The 20486-nt window shown below is 41.2% G+C and overlaps 1 protein-coding gene across 4 annotated transcripts in view; it reads right to left on the bottom strand.

The window, feature by feature from the left end:
* The window catches only part of ARHGAP44 (Rho GTPase activating protein 44), a 146872-nt gene that overhangs the window by 29527 nt on the left and 96859 nt on the right, over nucleotides 1–20486 (bottom strand). For 3 of the 4 annotated variants that reach the window (XM_054689774.1, XM_037494784.2, XM_037494783.2), the window contains exons 7-12: nucleotides 14234–14351; nucleotides 6953–7021; nucleotides 4950–5031; nucleotides 4365–4492; nucleotides 838–949; nucleotides 442–523 (exon numbers count right to left, since the gene is read on the bottom strand). In XM_054689774.1, the coding sequence (XP_054545749.1) occupies nucleotides 442–523; nucleotides 838–949; nucleotides 4365–4492; nucleotides 4950–5031; nucleotides 6953–7021; nucleotides 14234–14351 (591 nt within the window). The remainder of the gene's footprint in view (nucleotides 1–441; nucleotides 524–837; nucleotides 950–4364; nucleotides 4493–4949; nucleotides 5032–6952; nucleotides 7022–14233; nucleotides 14352–20486) is intronic. The other variant, XM_037494785.2, reaches the window with a different exon arrangement.

Here is a 20486-nt window from a genome sequence, read left to right as displayed (position 1 = left end):
CCCAATAACCAGAAGAAGGTGATCAGGGAAAGGTCTTGAGGAATAGCCATGTCTGAGAGAGAGTGAGGACCCTGCCATTCTCAGGAAGATGTCCTAGGATTGGACATCAGTCTTTGCCTCCCTTCTCAGGCACCACTCAATGCCCAGGCTATTCTGAACCTCTGTTTCAGAGCTCCCTATCATGGAAGTGTAACAGGGTGGTCCCCAGGAAGGTTTGCGGGGTTTGGGCTGCCCCTCTCCCTGTCCTATAACAGAAGTACTTCATTTATGTGACTTGTAAAGATGTCACCTTTGAATATGGATACACATACAAGCATTTCTCCTTGACAGACACCTAGAAATGGTGTTATTACATCATAGGTCAGCATGCTTCCATAATTTCAATCAATACTTGCAAATAAATTCCAACTCCCAAGATCCTCCATAATGTGGCATACTCACTTGGAAGCCTGAATCCACTCGTCATAAAGTTCAAAGGTCATAAGAGGTTCTGGTAACTCTCGGAGGTAAGACTTCAAAGCTCCTGGGCAGGAAAACAGTAATGACCGTGAGCCATCCTGACATGGCAGAATCAAATGGTGGCTTCCCAAGTGAACGGACCCTCAGTGTTGGCAAGGCATGGGACCTGGGCTGGCAACTATGTTGGCCTCCCCCTCTTATTTCCCACCTTCTCTTGGCATTCTAGGGAGGCAGGCCTTCCTTCAAGGGGCCATGGCAACCACGCCTAAAACAACTGAAGCATGCTGGGAAGTCACAAGTGGTCTCACACCCTTCCTGTGGGTTCTCCCTTCCCAGTGAAGCTCTAGGAAGCATCCTACTCAGAGGGTGGACCTCTACCTGCAATGGCATGGGGGTCTGCTGAGTACTCCTGCACATCCACCACGCAGCAGTCCAGCGCAGCTTTCAGCTTCTTCAGCTTGGAGGCAGATGGGGCCACTCGGAAGAGTCCCTGCCAACAGGACAGAGGGTCAGTGGGCAGCCTTGCAACTCAAAGCCACAAGAGCCAAACCAAGAAACAGACTCCTCTCCTCCACAACCTTGTAGGCACATTTTTGCCCAACACAGCTGCCTGTTTTGTAAATGTTTCTTCCTTTAGACATAAGCAACTTGAGAGCAGAAACTGGGTCTTCCCCACCGTGTCTCCACTGCCTAGTATGGTTCAATAAGAAGTTGTTGAACCTGAGCACTTGACTTCTTTTTCTGGGGTATTTATTTATTTAATGTATTTAAGACACATTTTGGAGACTATAACTGAGATGTGGTCAGACCTGGGAGTCTAGGAATTTGGATGTGAAAGGTCTGTGGGGGGGTGTGTGTGTCGCACAGGGAGACAGAGGGCTACACCTCTAGAACCAAATGAAGGGAATGCGCAGATTTGGGGTTTGTGAGGAAGCAACGCCTCCTTTGCCCCTCTATATTTCATTCTTCAAGTTACTTTCAAATCATGATCCTCTCTTCCAAGTGACCACTGTACCTTGTGAAGAAAGAGGAGACAGAGATGTATGAAGACAAATGCAGGTCGGACTTGGGAAGGAGCCCCCACATCACAGGTAAGTTAGATGTGGGTTGAAGACCTTTTGGTTTCTGTTTTGCCTTCTTAGCTCTCTGCTTTCTGTGATGCAACCCACAGACTGATAAACAGGCTGGGAGATACTCCTTGTTCCTTTAACTTTTTATGGCCATTCAGATTTCCGAGTTCCTTTAGAAGAAAATTTTCCTAGGATGGAATACCGAATTTTGACCTACTGAGATCACTAACCTCCTTCTCATATATATCAATAGTATATCAGATAAAAACATGTCCAGGGGCCTCCCTGGTGGTGCTAGGGGTTGAGCACCACACTTTGAAGCAACCTACAGCCTCTGCAGCATGAGTTCGATCCCTGGCCAGCAAGGGAGAAACCCACATGGTGCAGAAGATCTCTCCTGGCTCGCCCGCTGCTCCCCTCAGCAGTGTACTTTGGTCGGTCTGCCTGTTCTGTTCCCCACTCTGTCTCTGGTGAATCCTCTCACCCCCCGCATCTCTGGCCTGTGCCTCAGCTCTTGTATGCATAAATGGATGAATCTTAAAAAAAAAAAAAAAAATGTCCAAAGCGCTTAAGCATATAGGAGGAAGCCACATAAACTTGTTTGGACTAGGGTATACCTAAGGCTTCTGTGATACATTAAAGCAGTGGATTAGGTCCTCATAAAACCATGCCATAGCAGTAGAAAAGCAAATAGCATTTGGTGATAGAAAATGCCAAAGAAAAGGAAATAGTGCTGTCAAATATGAGCTTAGAATTTTGTGAGCTGATAAGGCTGTTACATTGAGTTATATGTAAAAGCTAGGAGTGGGGGTACTCTTAAAATAGCTGAGGATGCCAGTTTTTGAGGTGTTAGAGGAAAATCTACATGGAAATATTAAAGAAAGGCAGCAAACATGGGAATGGAGGGGTGAGAACCCTGGATCCTCACTGAGGTTGAGGTGAACTCCTCCTAGGGAGGAGTTCAGAAAAGCTTAGAGATCGTGGAGTGCACTGCCCAGATGATAAGGCTGGAAAGATCATCAGGATATTCCTCACAGGGACAAGAGGGGCACTGGGTTGCCCAGGGAGGTGTTAGTTTCAAGAGTGGCCACATTAGTAATGTCACAGGAAGCAATGTGTCCCAGAGGCTGCACTAAGTCATGGAAACAGGCAATCCAGGGGCCTGTGAGGACTGTAGAAAGTGAGTGTAGCCCTATGGTGGGGAAAGAAGTGTCAGTGCAGGGAGGCAGGTGGGTAAGTGATGGCAAGGATGTAAGAGCAGCAAATGTTGAGAGCTGTTTAAAGAAATGACTAGCAGAACAAGAAATCCCTAAAGACAAAGGGAAGGAATATGAGGTATAATGAGTTGAAAGAAGGTAATTCTCTAGGCTATGCAAAAGGAAAAAAGCTGATACAAGTAGGGGAAAATGCAAGTCAGAAATTGAGGTCTGGCAAGCGATGGAAAGGCCCAGAAATATTCAAGAGTTGGGAGACAAGTTGGAAGACACCAGAGAATCTGTTCTTTAATCAGTTTACAATGATTAGATACTTAAAGATACTAACAAATGAATTTTACTTTTAAATACAGTAATGTTCTAATTAAAAACATGCCCTATCTTTTAGAGAAACATGCTAAAATATTATAGATCAGATGACAGGAATGTCTGGGATTGGCTTCAAAATATCCCAGGTAGGGGCTGGGGAGCAGCAAATGGAGAAAAAGATGAAACAGGGCTGGCCATAAGCTGGGTGATGAGGCTCATTATATTACCTTTATGTGTTTCATTTTCCTTTAATAAAAAAAAAAATGATGGGAAGAGAAACGACCTTTTTCAGGTCCCTCCATGAAACGATACCTCAGGGTCATAAAGATGCACTCATCTTATAATTGAAAACACACATGAAAATGGCTGACACAGTGTGGTCAAAAAGATATTTGCCTCCATTCCTTTTGAAAAGCCAGTATTTAGAGCAAGTCTGAGAGACAGGAGGTGCCAAAATCCCTTTGAATGTTGGCTTCCTTTTCTTCCACAGCCCTCAGTTTGCCCTGCGTGACCCACTTCTTAATGATTTACAGATGGTTTTGGATTGATCAGTTTATTTGATGGTTGTTAGACTTATCTCTCTCAGTAAGTTCTTAACCCTCCATCTCACTCTTTTATACTGAGCTCATTAAGAAAATGTATAGCATGCCTTAAATAAATATTGATTAGCTGATCAGATCAAAGGAAGATGGGATAAAGATTTTACAATAGCCAACAGATGAAACCAAAAATGAAGTCTGTCTCCCAGGAAATGATTTACACAGCAATAAAAAGTATAGTTGCCAATTTCTCATAGACCTTTTTCACGCGTTACTCTTAAGAAATATTTTCCTAAAGTCTCTATCATTCATAATTTCAGGATCTCTATAAAAGGGTCATGTGAAAAAAAAAAGCTTAAAAGGCCTAATTTTAAAATAAGGGACTATATTCAGCAAAAGAAGGATGAACAGGAGGAGTAAGAGGGGAGGTAGAGGGTGGGAGAGAAGGAAGAGGCCTCGGATCACAGGGATGATGGGGGAGGGGTGGAAAAGTCCAATCATGTCAGATATGAAGATTGACTGGAGTGTGGCTATAATTCCTTATGGTCATTGGTATCAGTCTCCCACAATCCTCTACTCTCCTTGCAAAGTGAAGGCTCATGGGAGAAATCAGGACCAACTTGCATTCTCAGGGGAGGGGACTGTATCATAACCTAACATCTTTGGACTGTGGACACCCTGAGGGATGATGACAGCAAAGGACACAACCCTTAGACTCTGTCTCATGGACGAGAGACCTGCTTGTAGCGGGGTTTAGCTGTACCCAGACCTACCTCCTCCTGCATCCCACATTCAAGCAGCATCGTCACACATGCCTCAATGGGAAAGGCAATCTCCCGGCCGCTGATCATGAGGTGCTCCTCCAGGGGTTTCCCAAAGGAAGGCTTCTCTACCCAGGCCTCTGAGGGGATAAAGCAAAAAAGGGGTCAATCAGCAGTTAGTGACGGTCACACAGGCTGGGATATTTCTTTCTCTGGTCATACAGAGTCTTCTAAAGTGACTGAAGACATGGAGGCTCAGTGGAGTACTCATTTTGGCAGTATGGGAGATGTCAGGCAGGATAAGGTGGGAAGATTGCCAGCCAGATGTTTCCAGAGATGCTGGGATTCCTGTTACACACCTGCGTACACATGCACGCTCATCACCACCCCCTCATTTATCCCCTTGAGACAGCAAAATGTTTGTGAACCTGCTTTGCTTCCGTGCAACTAGATCAGGGAACAAGTTTGTAAAGTTCTTGCAGCTCATGTGACTCTGTTGTGGAGTATGCAAAGGTGAATAAGTAGAGGGAGTTGGTCTTATCGGAGAAGGCAAGCAGGTTCCCTACCCACCCTCCTGCAAGGGAGCTCAGCTCTTACCTTGTTGTGCTTTTATCTGAGGCAACACAGCCTGCAAGAGTGTCAATGACTTCCTGTGATATTCAGCTTGTACTTCTATTAGCTGAGAAAACATAAGGGCAAGCATTACCCTCTGCCAAGGGGTGGTAGCACAGGCTTCAGTGTACTGTAGGGTGTCCTGCGTGAAGGTACCACTGTACATACAGGGGAAGGAGGTGGCAGCCCATGCTCCCTCTGGAACCCACCTAGATTGACGGACATGCTTCCTTTTTAGCCTCTGTCGCAAAGGAGTGACCACAAGTAGAAATGGGGGCGGGGGGGGGGTAGAACCTTGAAGGAATAGGGAGAATAGTTCCAGAGCTGGGGCATTCGAGAATCTGTCTCAGAGCCCCCCTACATTTACTGAGCAACCTCTCCTCCCAGTGAAAGGTAACACAGAGCAGTGCAACAATAGGAAAATATAAATAGAAGGCACATTTAGAAACCCATTTGCCTATAAGATAGAGCTAAGTGCCATTATTCTATATAGATCTTGGTTTCTGCAAAATGAGTCTAAGATATAACAGGTCAGAAAACTGGGGATTCACAACCACTTCAAGTACCTTGGGAGCTAAAATTGCTTTGGCTATAGCAATGCAGCCCAAAGAACAAATTCCTTCAAGATTTTCTATTTTGGCCATTCCATTACTTAGAAAGCTGCTGAGATGTTGAGAACAGATGAAAACCTGTGAATAATAGTTACTTCATTTATTTTCTGAACATCCTCTTGCCCCTAAAAGGGGAATGTATGAGGAAAGGAGAGGGAATCACTGTTTAAATGCTTGGTGTGAAGGGTAGATATTATTATCTCTAAGTAAAACTAATAAGGATTTTTAAAAAATCAGAATATCAAAATAAATGGTACACAAATGACAATTAGGCAGTTTAATAAAGCTTGGAATGTCAACACTTTCATCAGTTTTAGAAACTCTAAAATTAAATATTATCTTTATAAATAAAATCAATGGAACATTCTTGAAAGAATACTACTATTTTTAAATAAACTGTAAAGTTAAAAGGAATGCATAGCAGTGCTTTTTCTGGGTAGCGGGAACTCCTCTGACCAGGATTCAAAGTGCTGGAAGACTGCTGATAGCTAACAGACTGCTAGGACCACAGTGTCAATGCATTTTAAACTTTCAGGATTTCTCCTTTCATTCCTCTTTACCTTCCTTCATTATCATCCCATCACCTCCCTGACAAGAAATAAAAGCTTTCAGGTCTGAGTTTTAGTTCCAAGTTTAAAAGCAGATGAACTTAACTCTATTTTTATTTGCATTTTTTCTCTCCGAGTTTGTTATTGTCCTTGTTGTTTGACTTGCCTTGCATTCACCCTGGGGAAAAGCCAGGGTCCTGATTATTTGTATGAGATTGTTCCAGCCTAGATAGCTCTGATCCTGTTTCCCTACTCTCTAAATTTGCTTTCATTGATGAGAGACAAACAGGCCACATCAATAATCATTTACTTGTCATCATCTCTAGGGAAAAAAATTAGATTACAAAGATGAGTAGGGAATGGGGTTATCATATTTTTCTTCCCCAGCTCATTCAAAACGTTGGCCCAACTGACATTTTGGACTGGGCATCTGTTTGCTGTGGGGGCTGTCTTGTGCATTATAGGATGTCTAGTAGCATCCTGGAACTCCACCCACTCGAGGTGAGTAGCAAATTCCCTTCCCCCACCATGGTGACAGCCCAGAATGTCTCCACATATTGTCCACTTGAAGAGGAAGAAAGCCCTTGAATGAGAATCACTGCCACAATTACTGACTTGCAGTAATTTTCGTGGATGGAATTAAGTTTTCTTCTGTTTTAGGAGAAAGAAGTCCAACAAGGAAAAATAGAAGGCATATATTCACAGGTAGAACAGTGAGAGCTCCACCCTTTTCCTTGACATACTCAACCAAGGAGCCCTTAGCTTCTCACCCACGTCCTCCCATGACTCTTGCCAACAAGCTTTAAGATCTCACCTTCCAGACTCTTACCGTTTGAAAGTAGTTTGCATAGTCAATTTCTTTGGCCACAAAACTGTACATGTCAGCTGAAAGCTGGTCCTGTGGAAAGTAAAAGACACAATGAGATAAATATAAAACAAGAGGACAGCTAATGTCTGAGTGTAGATATCACAGAAGAAAGAACCTTATGCATTGCTTAATCTCATTTTAATAATGCTCAATATTAAACATTGCCTATGGGCATTTCCACGTTTCCCTGCCACAGCTGTGGAGAATGCATACGCATGGAGAGAACACCTAAGCCAGGAGCTTCCCAAGGACTTTAACACATGGGCCACATCTAGAGTGAGGAGAGCTGGTGTGGGAGGGGGGTATGCAAATTACTTTCATACATCTCTGGAGGACAGACTATGCCTCTGTTCCCTCCTTCTGCCCTTTGTTCTCTCTGATCATTCTCTTTCTTTATTCTCAACACTGACTGGCTGATCAGAAGCATATGGAAAAGAGATGGAGGCAGACGAATTTACGGAAGTTGGATAGACATGTAAGCAAGGAAAGAATTGCTGATTCAAAAATGTGGAAAAACCTGGACTCATCCAACATCACATGTGAATCTTATAGTGTTAACAGTCCTTCGTCTTTCAGCTCCCAAGGGGATGGGGGTAGGAGCAATGACCATTTAATGCTGCAATTGAACTTGGAATGTGTTCTCCTCTGAAGAGAACAGTATTCATTACCATGGAAACACCCAGAGCAGGATACAGTAAAAGTCATTTTGAGCAAGATGTAGACTGCCAGCAACCATATCTTTGAGCGTACCATGTCTCTGAACTTGCAAGTCCTGTGATCTCTAAAATTCCTCCCAGTTAGGTAGTCTTAGGAAGATCTTCAGAATAGATGCTTGGTTGAGGAGAAGAGAGTCTATAATGTTCTAGATGAGGTGAACATCAGAATAGCACAAGAAAGCTGAGCCTGATGCTAATGGCTCACTGCGAGCAGCTACACGCTTCCGAAAGAGCATGCCTTTTGGGACCTCCAGTGCTCTACACCAAGCCCATAAATCCTCAGCCCCTCCAGTGCTGACTCAGCCTATTTTCAGTCTGTGAAGAGTAATCTGTTTCCTTTTTAATAGGCCAGCAATTATTGGGAATATCATTACAGAGTTCTTGTTCACAAGGCAACAGAACCAAAGCACAGAGTTAAAGGCAATCTGCTCTCTCAAGCACAGATTAGGCAATGTTACTGCTTGGTCTTGTTGCAGAGAATGAAGAAAGAGTATAAGCTTCAGAGAATAAGCATGTAGGCTCCAAGCACAGCATCCCATGGAATTCTCATCTATCAATAACTCTTAGATAAAGTGTTGAATTCTAACTTTGGGTCAGTAGCTATCAAGAGTTCAAGGATCATATATCTGTCCTCCACTATCTCAAAAGTGTTTAGCACAGGTTGATAACTATTTGCTGAAAGAAAAATGGAAGAGGCTCAGCAATGGCTACATTACCTGTGAATAAAAGAGTCTCCAAGACCACCCACCTCAGCTCCCTTTGACCACAACATCCCCAAGTGAATGTCTTTGTAGGACTGACTGCCCGCCCTACTAAAGAGCCAAGTGAAAGGGCTCTGTCAACCTCGTCTGCCACCCACCCCAGCAGCATTACTCAGGAGACATCCATCACTGATTCAGCTGTGGTGAGAGAGACATCTGGAGTGAGGGAAAAACTAAGGGTAGAGTGATAAAAATGACCTGGCAGACAGAGGAAAGGAAGGGTGCCTGGGAGGACTAAGTTCTGCATCAAGCACATCTCCAAAGCCTCCAAATTTGAGCTTGGCCAGCAGGATCTTTAAAAAATCAGGTAGATGAAAGGACATTAAAATACACAATTAAATTACTGTTTTATTTAGTTAACAATACAGATTTCAAATAAGTCACAGTGCATGTAGAAAATAAGAGTGGAAACTGTAAGCTAAATTTCCATCTATCAAAATCATCAGTGAATTTTCTTTGTAAAGAGGAAAAAAAAAAGTTCATCAATAATCACCAGTTTGTATTTAAGAGATTGTTTTCCTATTTTGTAACTATCTTACAATCATAAAAAATAGTCAAATAAACCTGCAATGCATCCAGGAAGAAATAACTATTACCAAGCTGTGATATTTGCTCATTTTGTATCTGCTTAAGTCAGTTGTATGTTTTGTGTCAATGCTTGGTTTACAAAAAAATGGGGGTAGACTGCTTTGTATTTACCTCTAGATAAACTTGCTTAGTAGCAGTCACAAATGTATGTAATGTATGTATGTATGTAAATAAACATGGGATTTAATGTATGGACAGTGTTTCTCATGTTGCTACTGGCTCTAACTTTTCACTATTTTAACAGTACTTGAATAAGCATCTGTTTATAAAGGTGTGTACCCATCTCTTGATAATTTCTTTAAGCTAACTTCTGCAGTTAAAACTAATTCTGATTATATAATTCCTTAGAGCTAAATTTTAAATTATTAGAAACATAATAATGAATTAGAACATTCAGACTTTGGAAATACACTGTCAAATAACCATCAGAAAGACCGCCATTGATAGTACAAGGAGTAATCTGTAAGTGTTTTGTTTGTTGCCCAAAACAACCTTTTAATTCTGCTCAATCATTATCAAATTTAAATAATATGTTCTCTTTTTTTTGAAAAGACTTATTTTACTTATTTGTGCATACAAGAACTGGGGTATAGGCCAGAGGTGTGGGTAGGAGGTGAGAGGATTCACCAGAGACAGAGTAGGGAGCAGAATAGGAGGATTTACCAAAATATACTGCTGAGGGGAGCAGTGGCTAAGAGAGGAGAGGGCTGCTATGCCATTTGGTCTGCTGGCCAAGGATGGAACTCATGCCACAGGGCTGGGTAGTGGATGGCAACAGATTGATAACGCTGAGACTTAGCCCCTGAGCCACCAGGAAAGCCCTAAATAATATGTTCTTAATTTGTAATTTTTTTAAAAGATTTATTTATTTATTTATTTATACAAGCACTGGGTACAGTCAGAAGTGCGGGAGGGTGAGAGATTTCACCAGAGCCAGAGTGGGAAACAGAACAGGCAGACTGAAGATACACTGCTGAGGGGAGCAGTGGGCGGCAGGAGAGATCTGTGCGCCATGTGGGACCCTCGCGGGTGGCCGGGTATCAAACCGGCGCTACAGAGGCTGTGGGCAGCTTCGCAACCCAGCACTCAACCGCTGTGCCACCAGGGAGGCCCTTAATTTGTAATTTTTTAATCATGAAGTTAAGTTTCTTTTAGATTTATTGTCTATGACTACTTTTCCTGAGGCTTCATCTATTTCTAAGATGTGTAAGAACTACTTGAATTGATAAGATCATTGGCTTTATCAAATACTACTAATATTTTCACCAATTTTGCCATGTTTCTTTTATTATACTATTTACAACTACTGTTTTGGTTCTGTACTTTTTAGAGGTTTTTCCACATAGTGGTATTCATTGAATTTTTCTTTTTATGATTTCCTCCTTTGGTGATATGCTTAGGGCTTCTCCACAAACAATGTAAGCACACACATACATATGTTCAATAGAGAATGTAAAATTTTAATATTCAATAAACTTGGAAGTTATTTAGTACTTATATCAGATAAAGAATTTTTTGAAAGCTAACCAAATGTCTCAGAATTGTTTATGAATAGTATAGACTATCAATATGGATTGAAAATGGCACAGATGAAATGTCTCATATTCTTGGGCTTTTTACTTTCTTCTGGTGTGGATCTCTTTCTTCTCCCACTGATCTATTTAGTTTTGAAATCATACCTAAGTTTTAAATACATAACTATAATATTTTAAGGCTCTATAACTCAGTTTCAATAACTCTCCTACATTAACTTTAGAAATCTTACAACCTTTTGAAACATTTACTACAGTTTTATTTACTTATCACAGTTCCAATCAAATTAATTTTGGGAAATTCAAAATTTTATAATATTGATTCTTATCATTAAGGAACATCTCTCAATTTTATTAAGTTTGATTTTTTTCAATAATATTTTATAATTGTCCTGTATTTTATGGTTATAATGGTAGGATTTTATATATTACTATTATGTAAAAAAAAAAAATCCAAGCTATTCATAAATAATGGTCTCTTAAGTACTTTTTAGGATAAAAAGTAGAAGGTCAATTTTTATTAATTTCTCATTAATTAATTTCTCATTTATTAATTTCTCATATAAGGAGCTAAGAATTCACCACTCAATCTAGACAAGAAAAATGCTGAAAAAACTGAAAACTCAAGAACTCTTCTCATTTATATCAAAGAGTTTGTTGACAGGGCAAACCACTGTCTCCAAATTAGGGAAAGTGGTGAATATGAGAATCACAACTTACCCGAACAAAAATCCTTGAGCAGAAATTTCCATGGAAACCAGTACTGGGCAGGAAAACCTAGACTGTCACTGACAAACTGCTGGAGGTTCAGTGTGGAAAGCCTGGGAGATAAAAAGTCCATGAGGACCTATCTGCTGGGAGGTCCCACAGTTTTGTGGGTTTCACCTCCTATATTCCTACCAAGTCCTCACAGTAAATGACAGAGAAAAATTCTCTGCCTGCTTCCAGCAAGGAGACAGAAAAGGACAAAAAATTTTAAAACACTAGAGCCTTCTATTCCTGAGAAGGCATGTCCTCAGGTGAAATTATTTTATTTTTTCAAAGATTTATTTATTTATGCATACAAGAGCTGGGGTGCAGGCCAGAGGTGCAGGGTGGTGAGAGGGTTGACCAGAGACAGAGTGAGGAGAAAAACAGATGAATCTACTGCAATTCACTGCTGGGGGGAGCAGTAGGTGAGACAGGAGAGGTCTGCTGCACCATGTGGGTCAGCTCCCTGCCTGGGGGTTGAACTCATGCTGCAGTGGCTGTGGGATAGCTTCATAGTGCTGAGCCACCAGGCAGGCCTGGAGGAGTTATCAGTCTTACAGATTTGGGGGGAAGGAAAAAAGCTCAATTCTAGCAGGTTTTAGCCTTCTACACAGGGAAAAGAAACAGTCAATTCCAGGATCCTCAAGTCATCCTGTCCTACCTAAAAACAAACAAAACTGAGAAGCTGAAAAAAATAATCCAAGAAGCACTAGTGACATTCACTGTCCAGGGGCACAGGCGCACCAAAGGACCGAGATCTCATCGCAGGACTACAGAACCCTCCCCACCCTCCACATCTCACCACCACATTACTGTGGCCAATATATTTACCATGACATTAAGTCCACTTTTCAACAACAACAACTACAAAAAAAAAAAAAAAAAAAAACTGCAACACACACTAAAAGGTAAAAACACAGATTGAAGAGTGTGAACAAATCTCAGAACCTGAGTCAGAAGTGGCAGGCATGCTGGAATGACCAGACTGGGAATTTAAACAATTTTTCACTAATATGTTAAGGGATTTTATGGAAAAAAGTAGACAGCATGCAAAAACAGATAGATAATGGAAATGGAGAGATGATGATTCTAAGAATGAGTAAAAAGGAAATACTAGAGATGAGAAACACTGTAACATAAATGAAGAATGCCTCTGACAGGTTCAGCAATACAGTGCACAAAGCTAGAAAAGAATCTCTGAGCTTGAGGATCTAACTACAGAAAATTCCACAACTGAAAAGCAAAGACAAGAAAGACTGGAAAAAAGGAGTCAAATATCAAGAAATTGTGGTACAGCTTCAAAAGTTGTAACATGTTCATGTTAAGAAGAAAAAGGTACAAAGGCAATAGTTGAAGTAATAATGACAGAATTTCTCCAAATTGATATATGATACCAAAACCATAAGTCTAGGAAGCTCAGAAAACACAAAGCAAAATAATTGCTAAAAAAAAAACAACAAAGTTAAAGAAAAACTCTTGAAAGAAGCCAGGGAGTAAAAACATCTTACCTATTTACCTATAGAGGAGCAAAGATAAAAACAAATCTGACTTCTCAGAAACCATGCAAGTAAGAGGAGAGAGGAATGAAATGGTTAAAGCATTGAGGGAAAACTTAACAGTCTAGAAATCTGTATTCTGTGAAATTATCCTTCAAAAGTAAAGGAGAACCAAAAATGTATTCAGATGAGTGAAAATTGAGGGAACTGGCTGTCACAGACCGGACAAGTTGAAAGAGGACTTGTAAATATATATTACAAACTCTAGATCATTAAGAAGTTTTTTTAAAAGCTTAATTGAGATACTAGTAAAAGAAAAAATAAAATCATAAACTGTTCAATTAAAATCTCAAAAGGCAGAAAAAGAGTAGAAGACAAAAACAGGCACTAAGAATAAGGGCAATAAATAGAGAACAGTAACAAATAGGGTAGATAGCAACTCAATAATCAATTAAAACTCAATTGTGTATATATAACTCAATATAAACTCAATGGTATATACATATAGCAATTAAGAGACAGAGATTGTCAGAATGGATAAAAATATGAGACTCAGCTCTATATGTCTCCCAGGAGGCAAAGTATTCATGAAGCTGAGTCCCAGGGCAAGTTAGGGTTCAAAGGATTCATTAGGCAGCTTCAGGGACAGTGTAGGCAGGGACTTTGGGAGAATTAAAGAGGCTTCTGAGATAAGGACAGTAAATTCTAAGAGGTGCTAAGCAAAACATACTCCAGAAATGAGGTCAGAAAGTCCAGGAGAACTAAACAAAAACAGTAAAACTTGAGAGAATAAGACCTTGGACAGGGGAGGTAAACTCTAAGATAAGAGAGAAAAGGTTTAAATACCCCTAGACATGGGCCCACAACGGCTTGCTTGCCCCTCCCAAGTACAGCATACCTGGGAGTCCTTACTTTCTTCCTTTAAATAGTTTTCTTTACTTTACATTTGTTTCTCTCAGCTTACTTATCTAAAATGTCTGCAAATTCCTTTTTACAGCTTAATGGGACAAGAACCTGTGGTGATTCAACAGCTAAATTAACAGCACACACCGGCGTCAAAGCGACTCAAGAAAATACCAAAAGGCAAACTAGAAGATAATATCAACAGAGAGCAAGGCTACTTTATGGTCAAAATTCTCAACTCCTCTGTGCAGCCTCTGTGCCGAGCATGCAGGAACACCAACTCTAACCTACAGCTACCCCCATCTAGGTCACTGTCAAAGGCCCAAATCTTAGAGCTCATGCTGGATCCAAGAGATGCCAGAGTCAAACTTGGGAACATTTAGGTCAATGTCTAGAGGCTCACTGTGTGGGCTTTAACAGAACTTCAGTGAACAAAAAGGAACTCCCTGAGGGTTCCTGGTCTACCCAGGTAGAGAAAAGCAAGGACATGGGGTACCCTGCAAATCTCCACTCTGTTGGCAGCCTCCTCCATCTCCTCCCTGAGGGCGTCGGCTTTGGCACCCGCAGGCTGTAAACTGCTGGACAAACCCGAAGACTTGGAAGTCTGCTGCCACCTGATGGAAAACAGGAGAAAAGAGGAGAAGCATGAGACAGAGTCCTGGGGAAACTGGTTACCGAGGAAACTGCCGGTTACATATATTATCCAGAGAGCAACATACCCTCAAAAAGAGAGCAGATGGAAAGGTCCCAAGTACTGAACCAGGAGAACTGTTCACACAGCTGTCCTTGACAGACACTGGGGACCCATTGTCCCTTCGAGGATCATATCCCCCAGTTTCCCACTATTGTCCTTGTCTTCTGAACTTTAAGGCCCAATGTCACCACCACTGCTTTCTCTGAAGTATAGTCTGAGTGATTCCTTTAAGTCCCCTGCCTATCTTGTGGACATTGGAGTTTAGAAATATTCCCCTACTTGCTGAAGCCAATCATGCATGCCAGGTGTGAGGGCAAGTGGGTAAAATGAAAACAAATCTGAAGCAAACACGTCTACTATAAGCACAAAACAACTTCCTAACAACATCCAGACACCTCTGTTATTTTCTTAAATGTTTCTCTTTGTGTGGGGAATACTGGCCTTCTGAGGAAGCCACCTGAGAAACTTTTATGGGCAAGTACAAATATTTCTGGCTGCTATGCCATCATGGGGACTTACAAAAAGCAGGCCCTGAATGGTTCCGATTACACTAGATAGTTGTAGCTGTAGGAGGGAAGAGAGTGGGTTCCTCTTCCGTTAAGTCTGTAAATTCCATGGTTTACAGGGCCCAGTAAGTGCAAAAAAATAAGTCAAATGAGTCATTAACTTAAAAGCTAGTCCAATATGTCCTTTATTTCTGACTTGTAGTAGGATCATGAGATATTAACTATTTCTGGATGATCAGGTGAAAGTGCAGGAGAGACCTGGCTGCAGCCTCAGAAGGCTCCTGGAAGGAGAGTGTCTCACCTGGAGGGCAGCTACTTTTCCTTGGGGGCTGATGCAGCCCAGGCTGAAGGTGGGCCTTGGGTTGCCAGGTGTCTCAACTGACAACCTAGAAGCTGCTGTGTGAAAATTCCTGATGACATGTGGCAAGGGATTAAGTAATTTCTCTTAAACAGCATTCAGGCCAGTAGTGCACTGAGTGGTCCAGACAGCTGTGTGTGTGCTCGCTGGCTTGAACATACCATGTCACACTCATTTTCAGAATCAAGAAAAGAATCACTAGCTCTTTCTCTCACAGTTTTTCTTTCCTCTCTTGTAATGTGTGGGAAAAACAGCTGCATGCAGGATTCTGTGATAGAAAAGAGGGAGAATCAAGTCCTTTGCTATTAGCAAAAAAGTAGCAAAATAAAGAATTCTCTGTCACTGAAAAAAAAGTGGGAAAATTACTTTAAAAGGCTTTGGGACAGCAAACTAGCTTGAAGCTCCAGAGATGGGCACACACCCTGGGAGAGTCCCAAGTCCAAAACAAATGAGAAAGGTGGTATTCTATTCAAAAATGCTAAAAATTTAAGCTAACAGGTAAGGATTAGTAAAAACTCCTGAGCAATTCTTTCTCATATTGGTTTGTCCCACAGAATTGATATATTTAATAATTACTTCCCAAGTCAAGCGATTCTAAATAAAGCATTAAAGTGTAATTTTTTTTTTTATTTTGTGAAAATATGAGATGACTCAGATAATGTATATACCCACAATGTAGACTATGGGATCAAGTCATAACCACCATCTGATTCATGTTCTCTGAAAAACAAACAACTAACCAAATATATAAGTGTAAAAAAATTAAGTTACCATAAACACTAAGCTGATTTTTATGGTTTTATAGGTTTTGATTATAATTTTTAACCTGAATTGCACTTAATGTATATATATTAAAACAAAGACACTCTCCCATGTTGTCTTTCTTTTCCCTTCTAGTTCCCTTAACTTTTTTTTTTTTAAAGATTTATTTATTTGTTTATTTATTTATTTATTTATACAAGCACTGGGTACAGTCAGAAGCGCAGAAGGGTGAGAGAATTCACCAGAGCCAAAGCAGGGAACAGAACAGGCAGACTGATGAAACACACTGCTGAGGGGAGCAGCGGGCACAGCAGGAGAGGTCTGAGCGCCATGTGGGACCCTCACCGGTGGCCGGGGATCAAACTGGCACTGCGGAGGCTGCGGGCAGCCTCGCAGCCCAGTGCTCAACTGCTGCGCCACTGGGGAGGCCCCTATTCCCTTTAACTTATCCCCTAAATTTTGTTCTGCAGTATGTATCTCAGTGGTGTAAAAACAGACACCTTTCCCCTACCTTTATAGGGAATTTTATTTGTAATATATAAACAACCTATTTGATATAATGAAATAATGACAAGATGCTCTAAAAACGTCCCTATGTAGAAACTGAATAACAAAATATCAAGAGAAATCTGGAAATTTTTGTATAGGTTGGGAAAGTAAGATTTAACATGGTATCCATTTCAGGGCATGGCCATCTTCTTGGGCACCTGTTCTACAAAATTTAACAACTCTCCTGCTCTGTCAAGACAAGAAATGGGGAATCTTATCCAATAAGAGTTTGAGTTTTGAAATTCAAAGAGCAAATAGTTCATTTCTTCTCACTAAAGTAGCTGATGTTACACACCATTCTCTGGGAATGATGTGATCAGTCATTCTATGATCTGGGGGTATAAAACTTCTGGGACTAGGAAAAAAGATAAAGAAGGCAAATGAAAGATCAGTGCAGGGCAAAAGGAAGTCCAAAGGAAGCATTTCTGGGGGCAAACAGGAAGTTTTCTTTAGTGGATATTTATTGCTTCATCTGTGCAGTCTTCTTCTTCTGTCATCAGCTTCTCTACTCTCTGAGGTCCTGCCCCACTCCTGGCCAAAAGGAGCTGCCATTTTTGTGTTGCCCTCTCAATGAGTGGCTTAGGTGAGTGGCCCTGATGCAAGTCAAGCTTGTGACTATCCTTCACAAGGCAACTGACAGGCCAAGGAAGTGAGTGTATAAGCAAATTCCAAATGTATGGAGTACTTCCTTTGAACGTTTGGAGTTGGAACAAAAGGAAGAAAGCTCACACTACAGATTCATAAGCCCAAGGGACATCCAGTAACGATGGAGACAATGGATCTAAGATGCTTGCATGTGGAGAAGTGGAGATGAGGAGCAGTTCCTGAGGGCAATGAGATCCTGCTGGCAGTGCCAAAGGACCTCAAAACTGCCACAGCTCCAGAATTCTACTTCTAGTTGTCCATTTCTTCTCCTTTAACTCCTTGAACTTCCCAGTATCTTCCCCCAAACTCTCCTGTTTTACTTATATTAATTGACTTGTTTCCAAAGAAGGTAAGTGATCTTAGTCTGCTTGGGCTGCCAAGCAAAATGCCATAGCAAAAAACCAAATGAGTGATTGAAACAGCAGACATTTATTTTCTCATATTTCTGGAAGCTAGAAAGTCCAAGATCAAGATTGTATTAGGATTTGGGTTCTGGAGAAGACTCTCTTTCTAGCTTGCAGATAACCACTTTCTTGTTCTACCCTCACTTTGTGTTTCCCCTGACTGCATGCAGAAGAGAAAGACCACTCTTCTTCTAAACCATCAACCCTGCTGGAATAGAGACCTACCATGAAGTCCTGATATAACCTTAATTAGTTCTTAAAGGCTCCACCTCCAAATACAGGCACACTAGGGATAAGGGTTTCAACACAAGAATTGGGCGAGAGGGAACACACAAGTCTGTTCACAGCAGATCCCAGCGGCAGCTATTCATCAAAAACATAAAGTAAGCTGACCTTGAGATACATGCCCCAAAAAAGACAAGGCCAACTTTGCAAAGGAATGGGCTCCATTTTTACAAAACACTGTTAACCAGATCTATCACAGGAAAGATGTTTTTCTATTATTCATATTCAATTAAATTCATAATTTTAATTCCAGCATAAAGCTTGCTTGAGCTTACCTCCATCCTTTCCATCTATAATCTTTTAGTCTTCTCTAAGTTTAGTCTTTGAAGTTATTAAGGTTTATAGAATTGGCTTTTGTAGCAGACAAGCCAGATCAACTCAAATTGTGACAAATGTACACTTTGGTTTTAGAGCTAATTAAACATTGGCTAAATTAGTTGGATTTGACAATATCTACCAGAGTTGTGGTTGAAATCTAGGATCCAGGCATAGAACTATTGATTTAGATGTGCTGAAAGATATAAAAAGATCCTGCATTTCTTAAAAGGCAGAGCATGTTTTTACCTGGAATACACTGTTGAGTCCGGGTAGTGTAGTTCACAAAGGACAGAACAGAAATAAAAGAAAGATCTGGTGATCAGAAGCAGGATGCAGGAAAAAAAAGAACCTAACTTTTCCCTATTACAGTATTTGGTCTACTCTCACTGCTGTGTCTTGGGATGTAGTCTTCATGCTGGTTGAAAATGAAGGGTTAAGGGAAAGGCAAGAATGTGAGGTGGTTGGCTGTTTCTCATAGCTTCCAGCACAGAGCCCAGAGGCAACACTGGAGATTCATACCCATACGGGGGTATCTTGCTCCTACAGAACAAACTCAGGCTGCAAATGGCTAATCTGAAAGCAAAGTGGGAAGAAAGAGGACACCTTTGCTAAAAGTCCCCTCTCACCTCTAGCCCATAACCTCCACTGATGGAAAATCCATACAACTTGAGGACTTGGGTTAGATCCTTCACCATGGTCACTACAGCGGAGACCTGAAGGGAATTTAACCAGGTTTTTGAAGAGCTGTCCTGCCAATAATCTCTCCAAAGCAACCCTCAACCTCCAAACTCACAACTACAGAGTGGGCTATGTGAAAAGGAAAAGCACCAATATGATAAAGAAGATGGGTGAGGTTTATGAAGATAAACTAAGGAATTTTTTTTTTTTTTTTTGGTCTTAAGCGATTGTAAAGATTGTAAAGAGTCATTGTAAAGCCTACAATGTGTCAATCAATGACACTTCCCTTAGGATTCAGAATCTCCACACCACTTGGTGTCACCATTCAAAACCTAACACAAGACTAGCCTGACCATGGCTGTCCCCCAGAAGTAACTCTCCTTCTCATAATAATGAATAAACATGTGTAAATGGAAACAGCAAGGGCATGCTTTGATGCTAGCAGTTAGCCCTCTGCCCAGAAGCTCTGTGCTGGAAATTAGAATTTTCCTAACAGAAGCAAAGATCAGATCTCAGAGCCAAGAACCAAGACCTTCACAGAAGGAGATCACGCTGTACCCCGGGGGCTAGGTGTCCACCATCATCCCACAGACAGAGTTTCTTCAGTCATCCCAGGGGACTCCAGAATTAGGGGCTTGACCACTGGGGTGATAGGAGGCAATTTTACACGAGACAAGGACACGGAAGGAAGTGATACCAAATCAATACTCCCCACGCAATCTGGCCTCTGTCCCTCCAAGTACGCCACAGGGGTCGAAGATCTGGGTCAGAATAACTTGAACAACTTTCCATCTTCTCCTCCTGCTTTTTTGCAAAAGGAGACAAGCCTCAGGGTCACAGCCTTCTGTAGGCAATGGGATCTAAAATTTAATAACATTGGTTTTGCTTTCATGCGCTTCACTTTTGTTTACTTGATATTTGGAGCAAAGGGCGCTGCTTTACAAGTATGGCGTTGCTATAAAAGTTTTTTTATTTTTCTCTTTGTAGAGCTAACATTGGTTTACAACATATATGATTTAGGGGAATAGGCTCACACCTCATCAGATTTATGTTACTACACCACCCCCACCATCAAAGTTTGGTCAGGTCGGTTTTTTCCCCCTCTATATTCCACATGTTTAATGACATCACCCAGTATTTGTTTTTCTCCTTCTGACTTATTTCACTTAGTATAATCCCCTCCAGTTCCATCCATGTTGCAAATGGCAAGAGTTCATCTTTTTTAGAATTTGAGTAGTATTTCACTGTGTATATATACCACATCTTGATCCACTGATCTCAACCTCCTCAAATCAACCTACAAATGATGTTACTACCTGTGTACAGGTGAGGACACTGCTATTCTAGGCAGTGGGTGACTGGACTAGGGTCACAGGAATAGAGAATAGATGATGTAGATCACACTACCTCATTTCTGACTCCTGGTTCAGCACTCTATTCTATGTCCCTACATTTTTGTTTGTTTTTAATTTCTGCTCCCACTATACTCCCCTCCTTTCTTCTGCCCTAGCCACACTGGCCTTCATTCTAACCTTGAATTCAGCATCTTT

This window comes from Talpa occidentalis, unplaced genomic scaffold, assembly GCF_014898055.3.
Source record: "Talpa occidentalis isolate TD23 unplaced genomic scaffold, MPIMG_talOcc4v2.1 talOcc4.7, whole genome shotgun sequence".
Taxonomy (NCBI): domain Eukaryota; kingdom Metazoa; phylum Chordata; class Mammalia; order Eulipotyphla; family Talpidae; genus Talpa; species Talpa occidentalis.
This window is presented reverse-complemented; position numbering and strand designations above follow the sequence as displayed.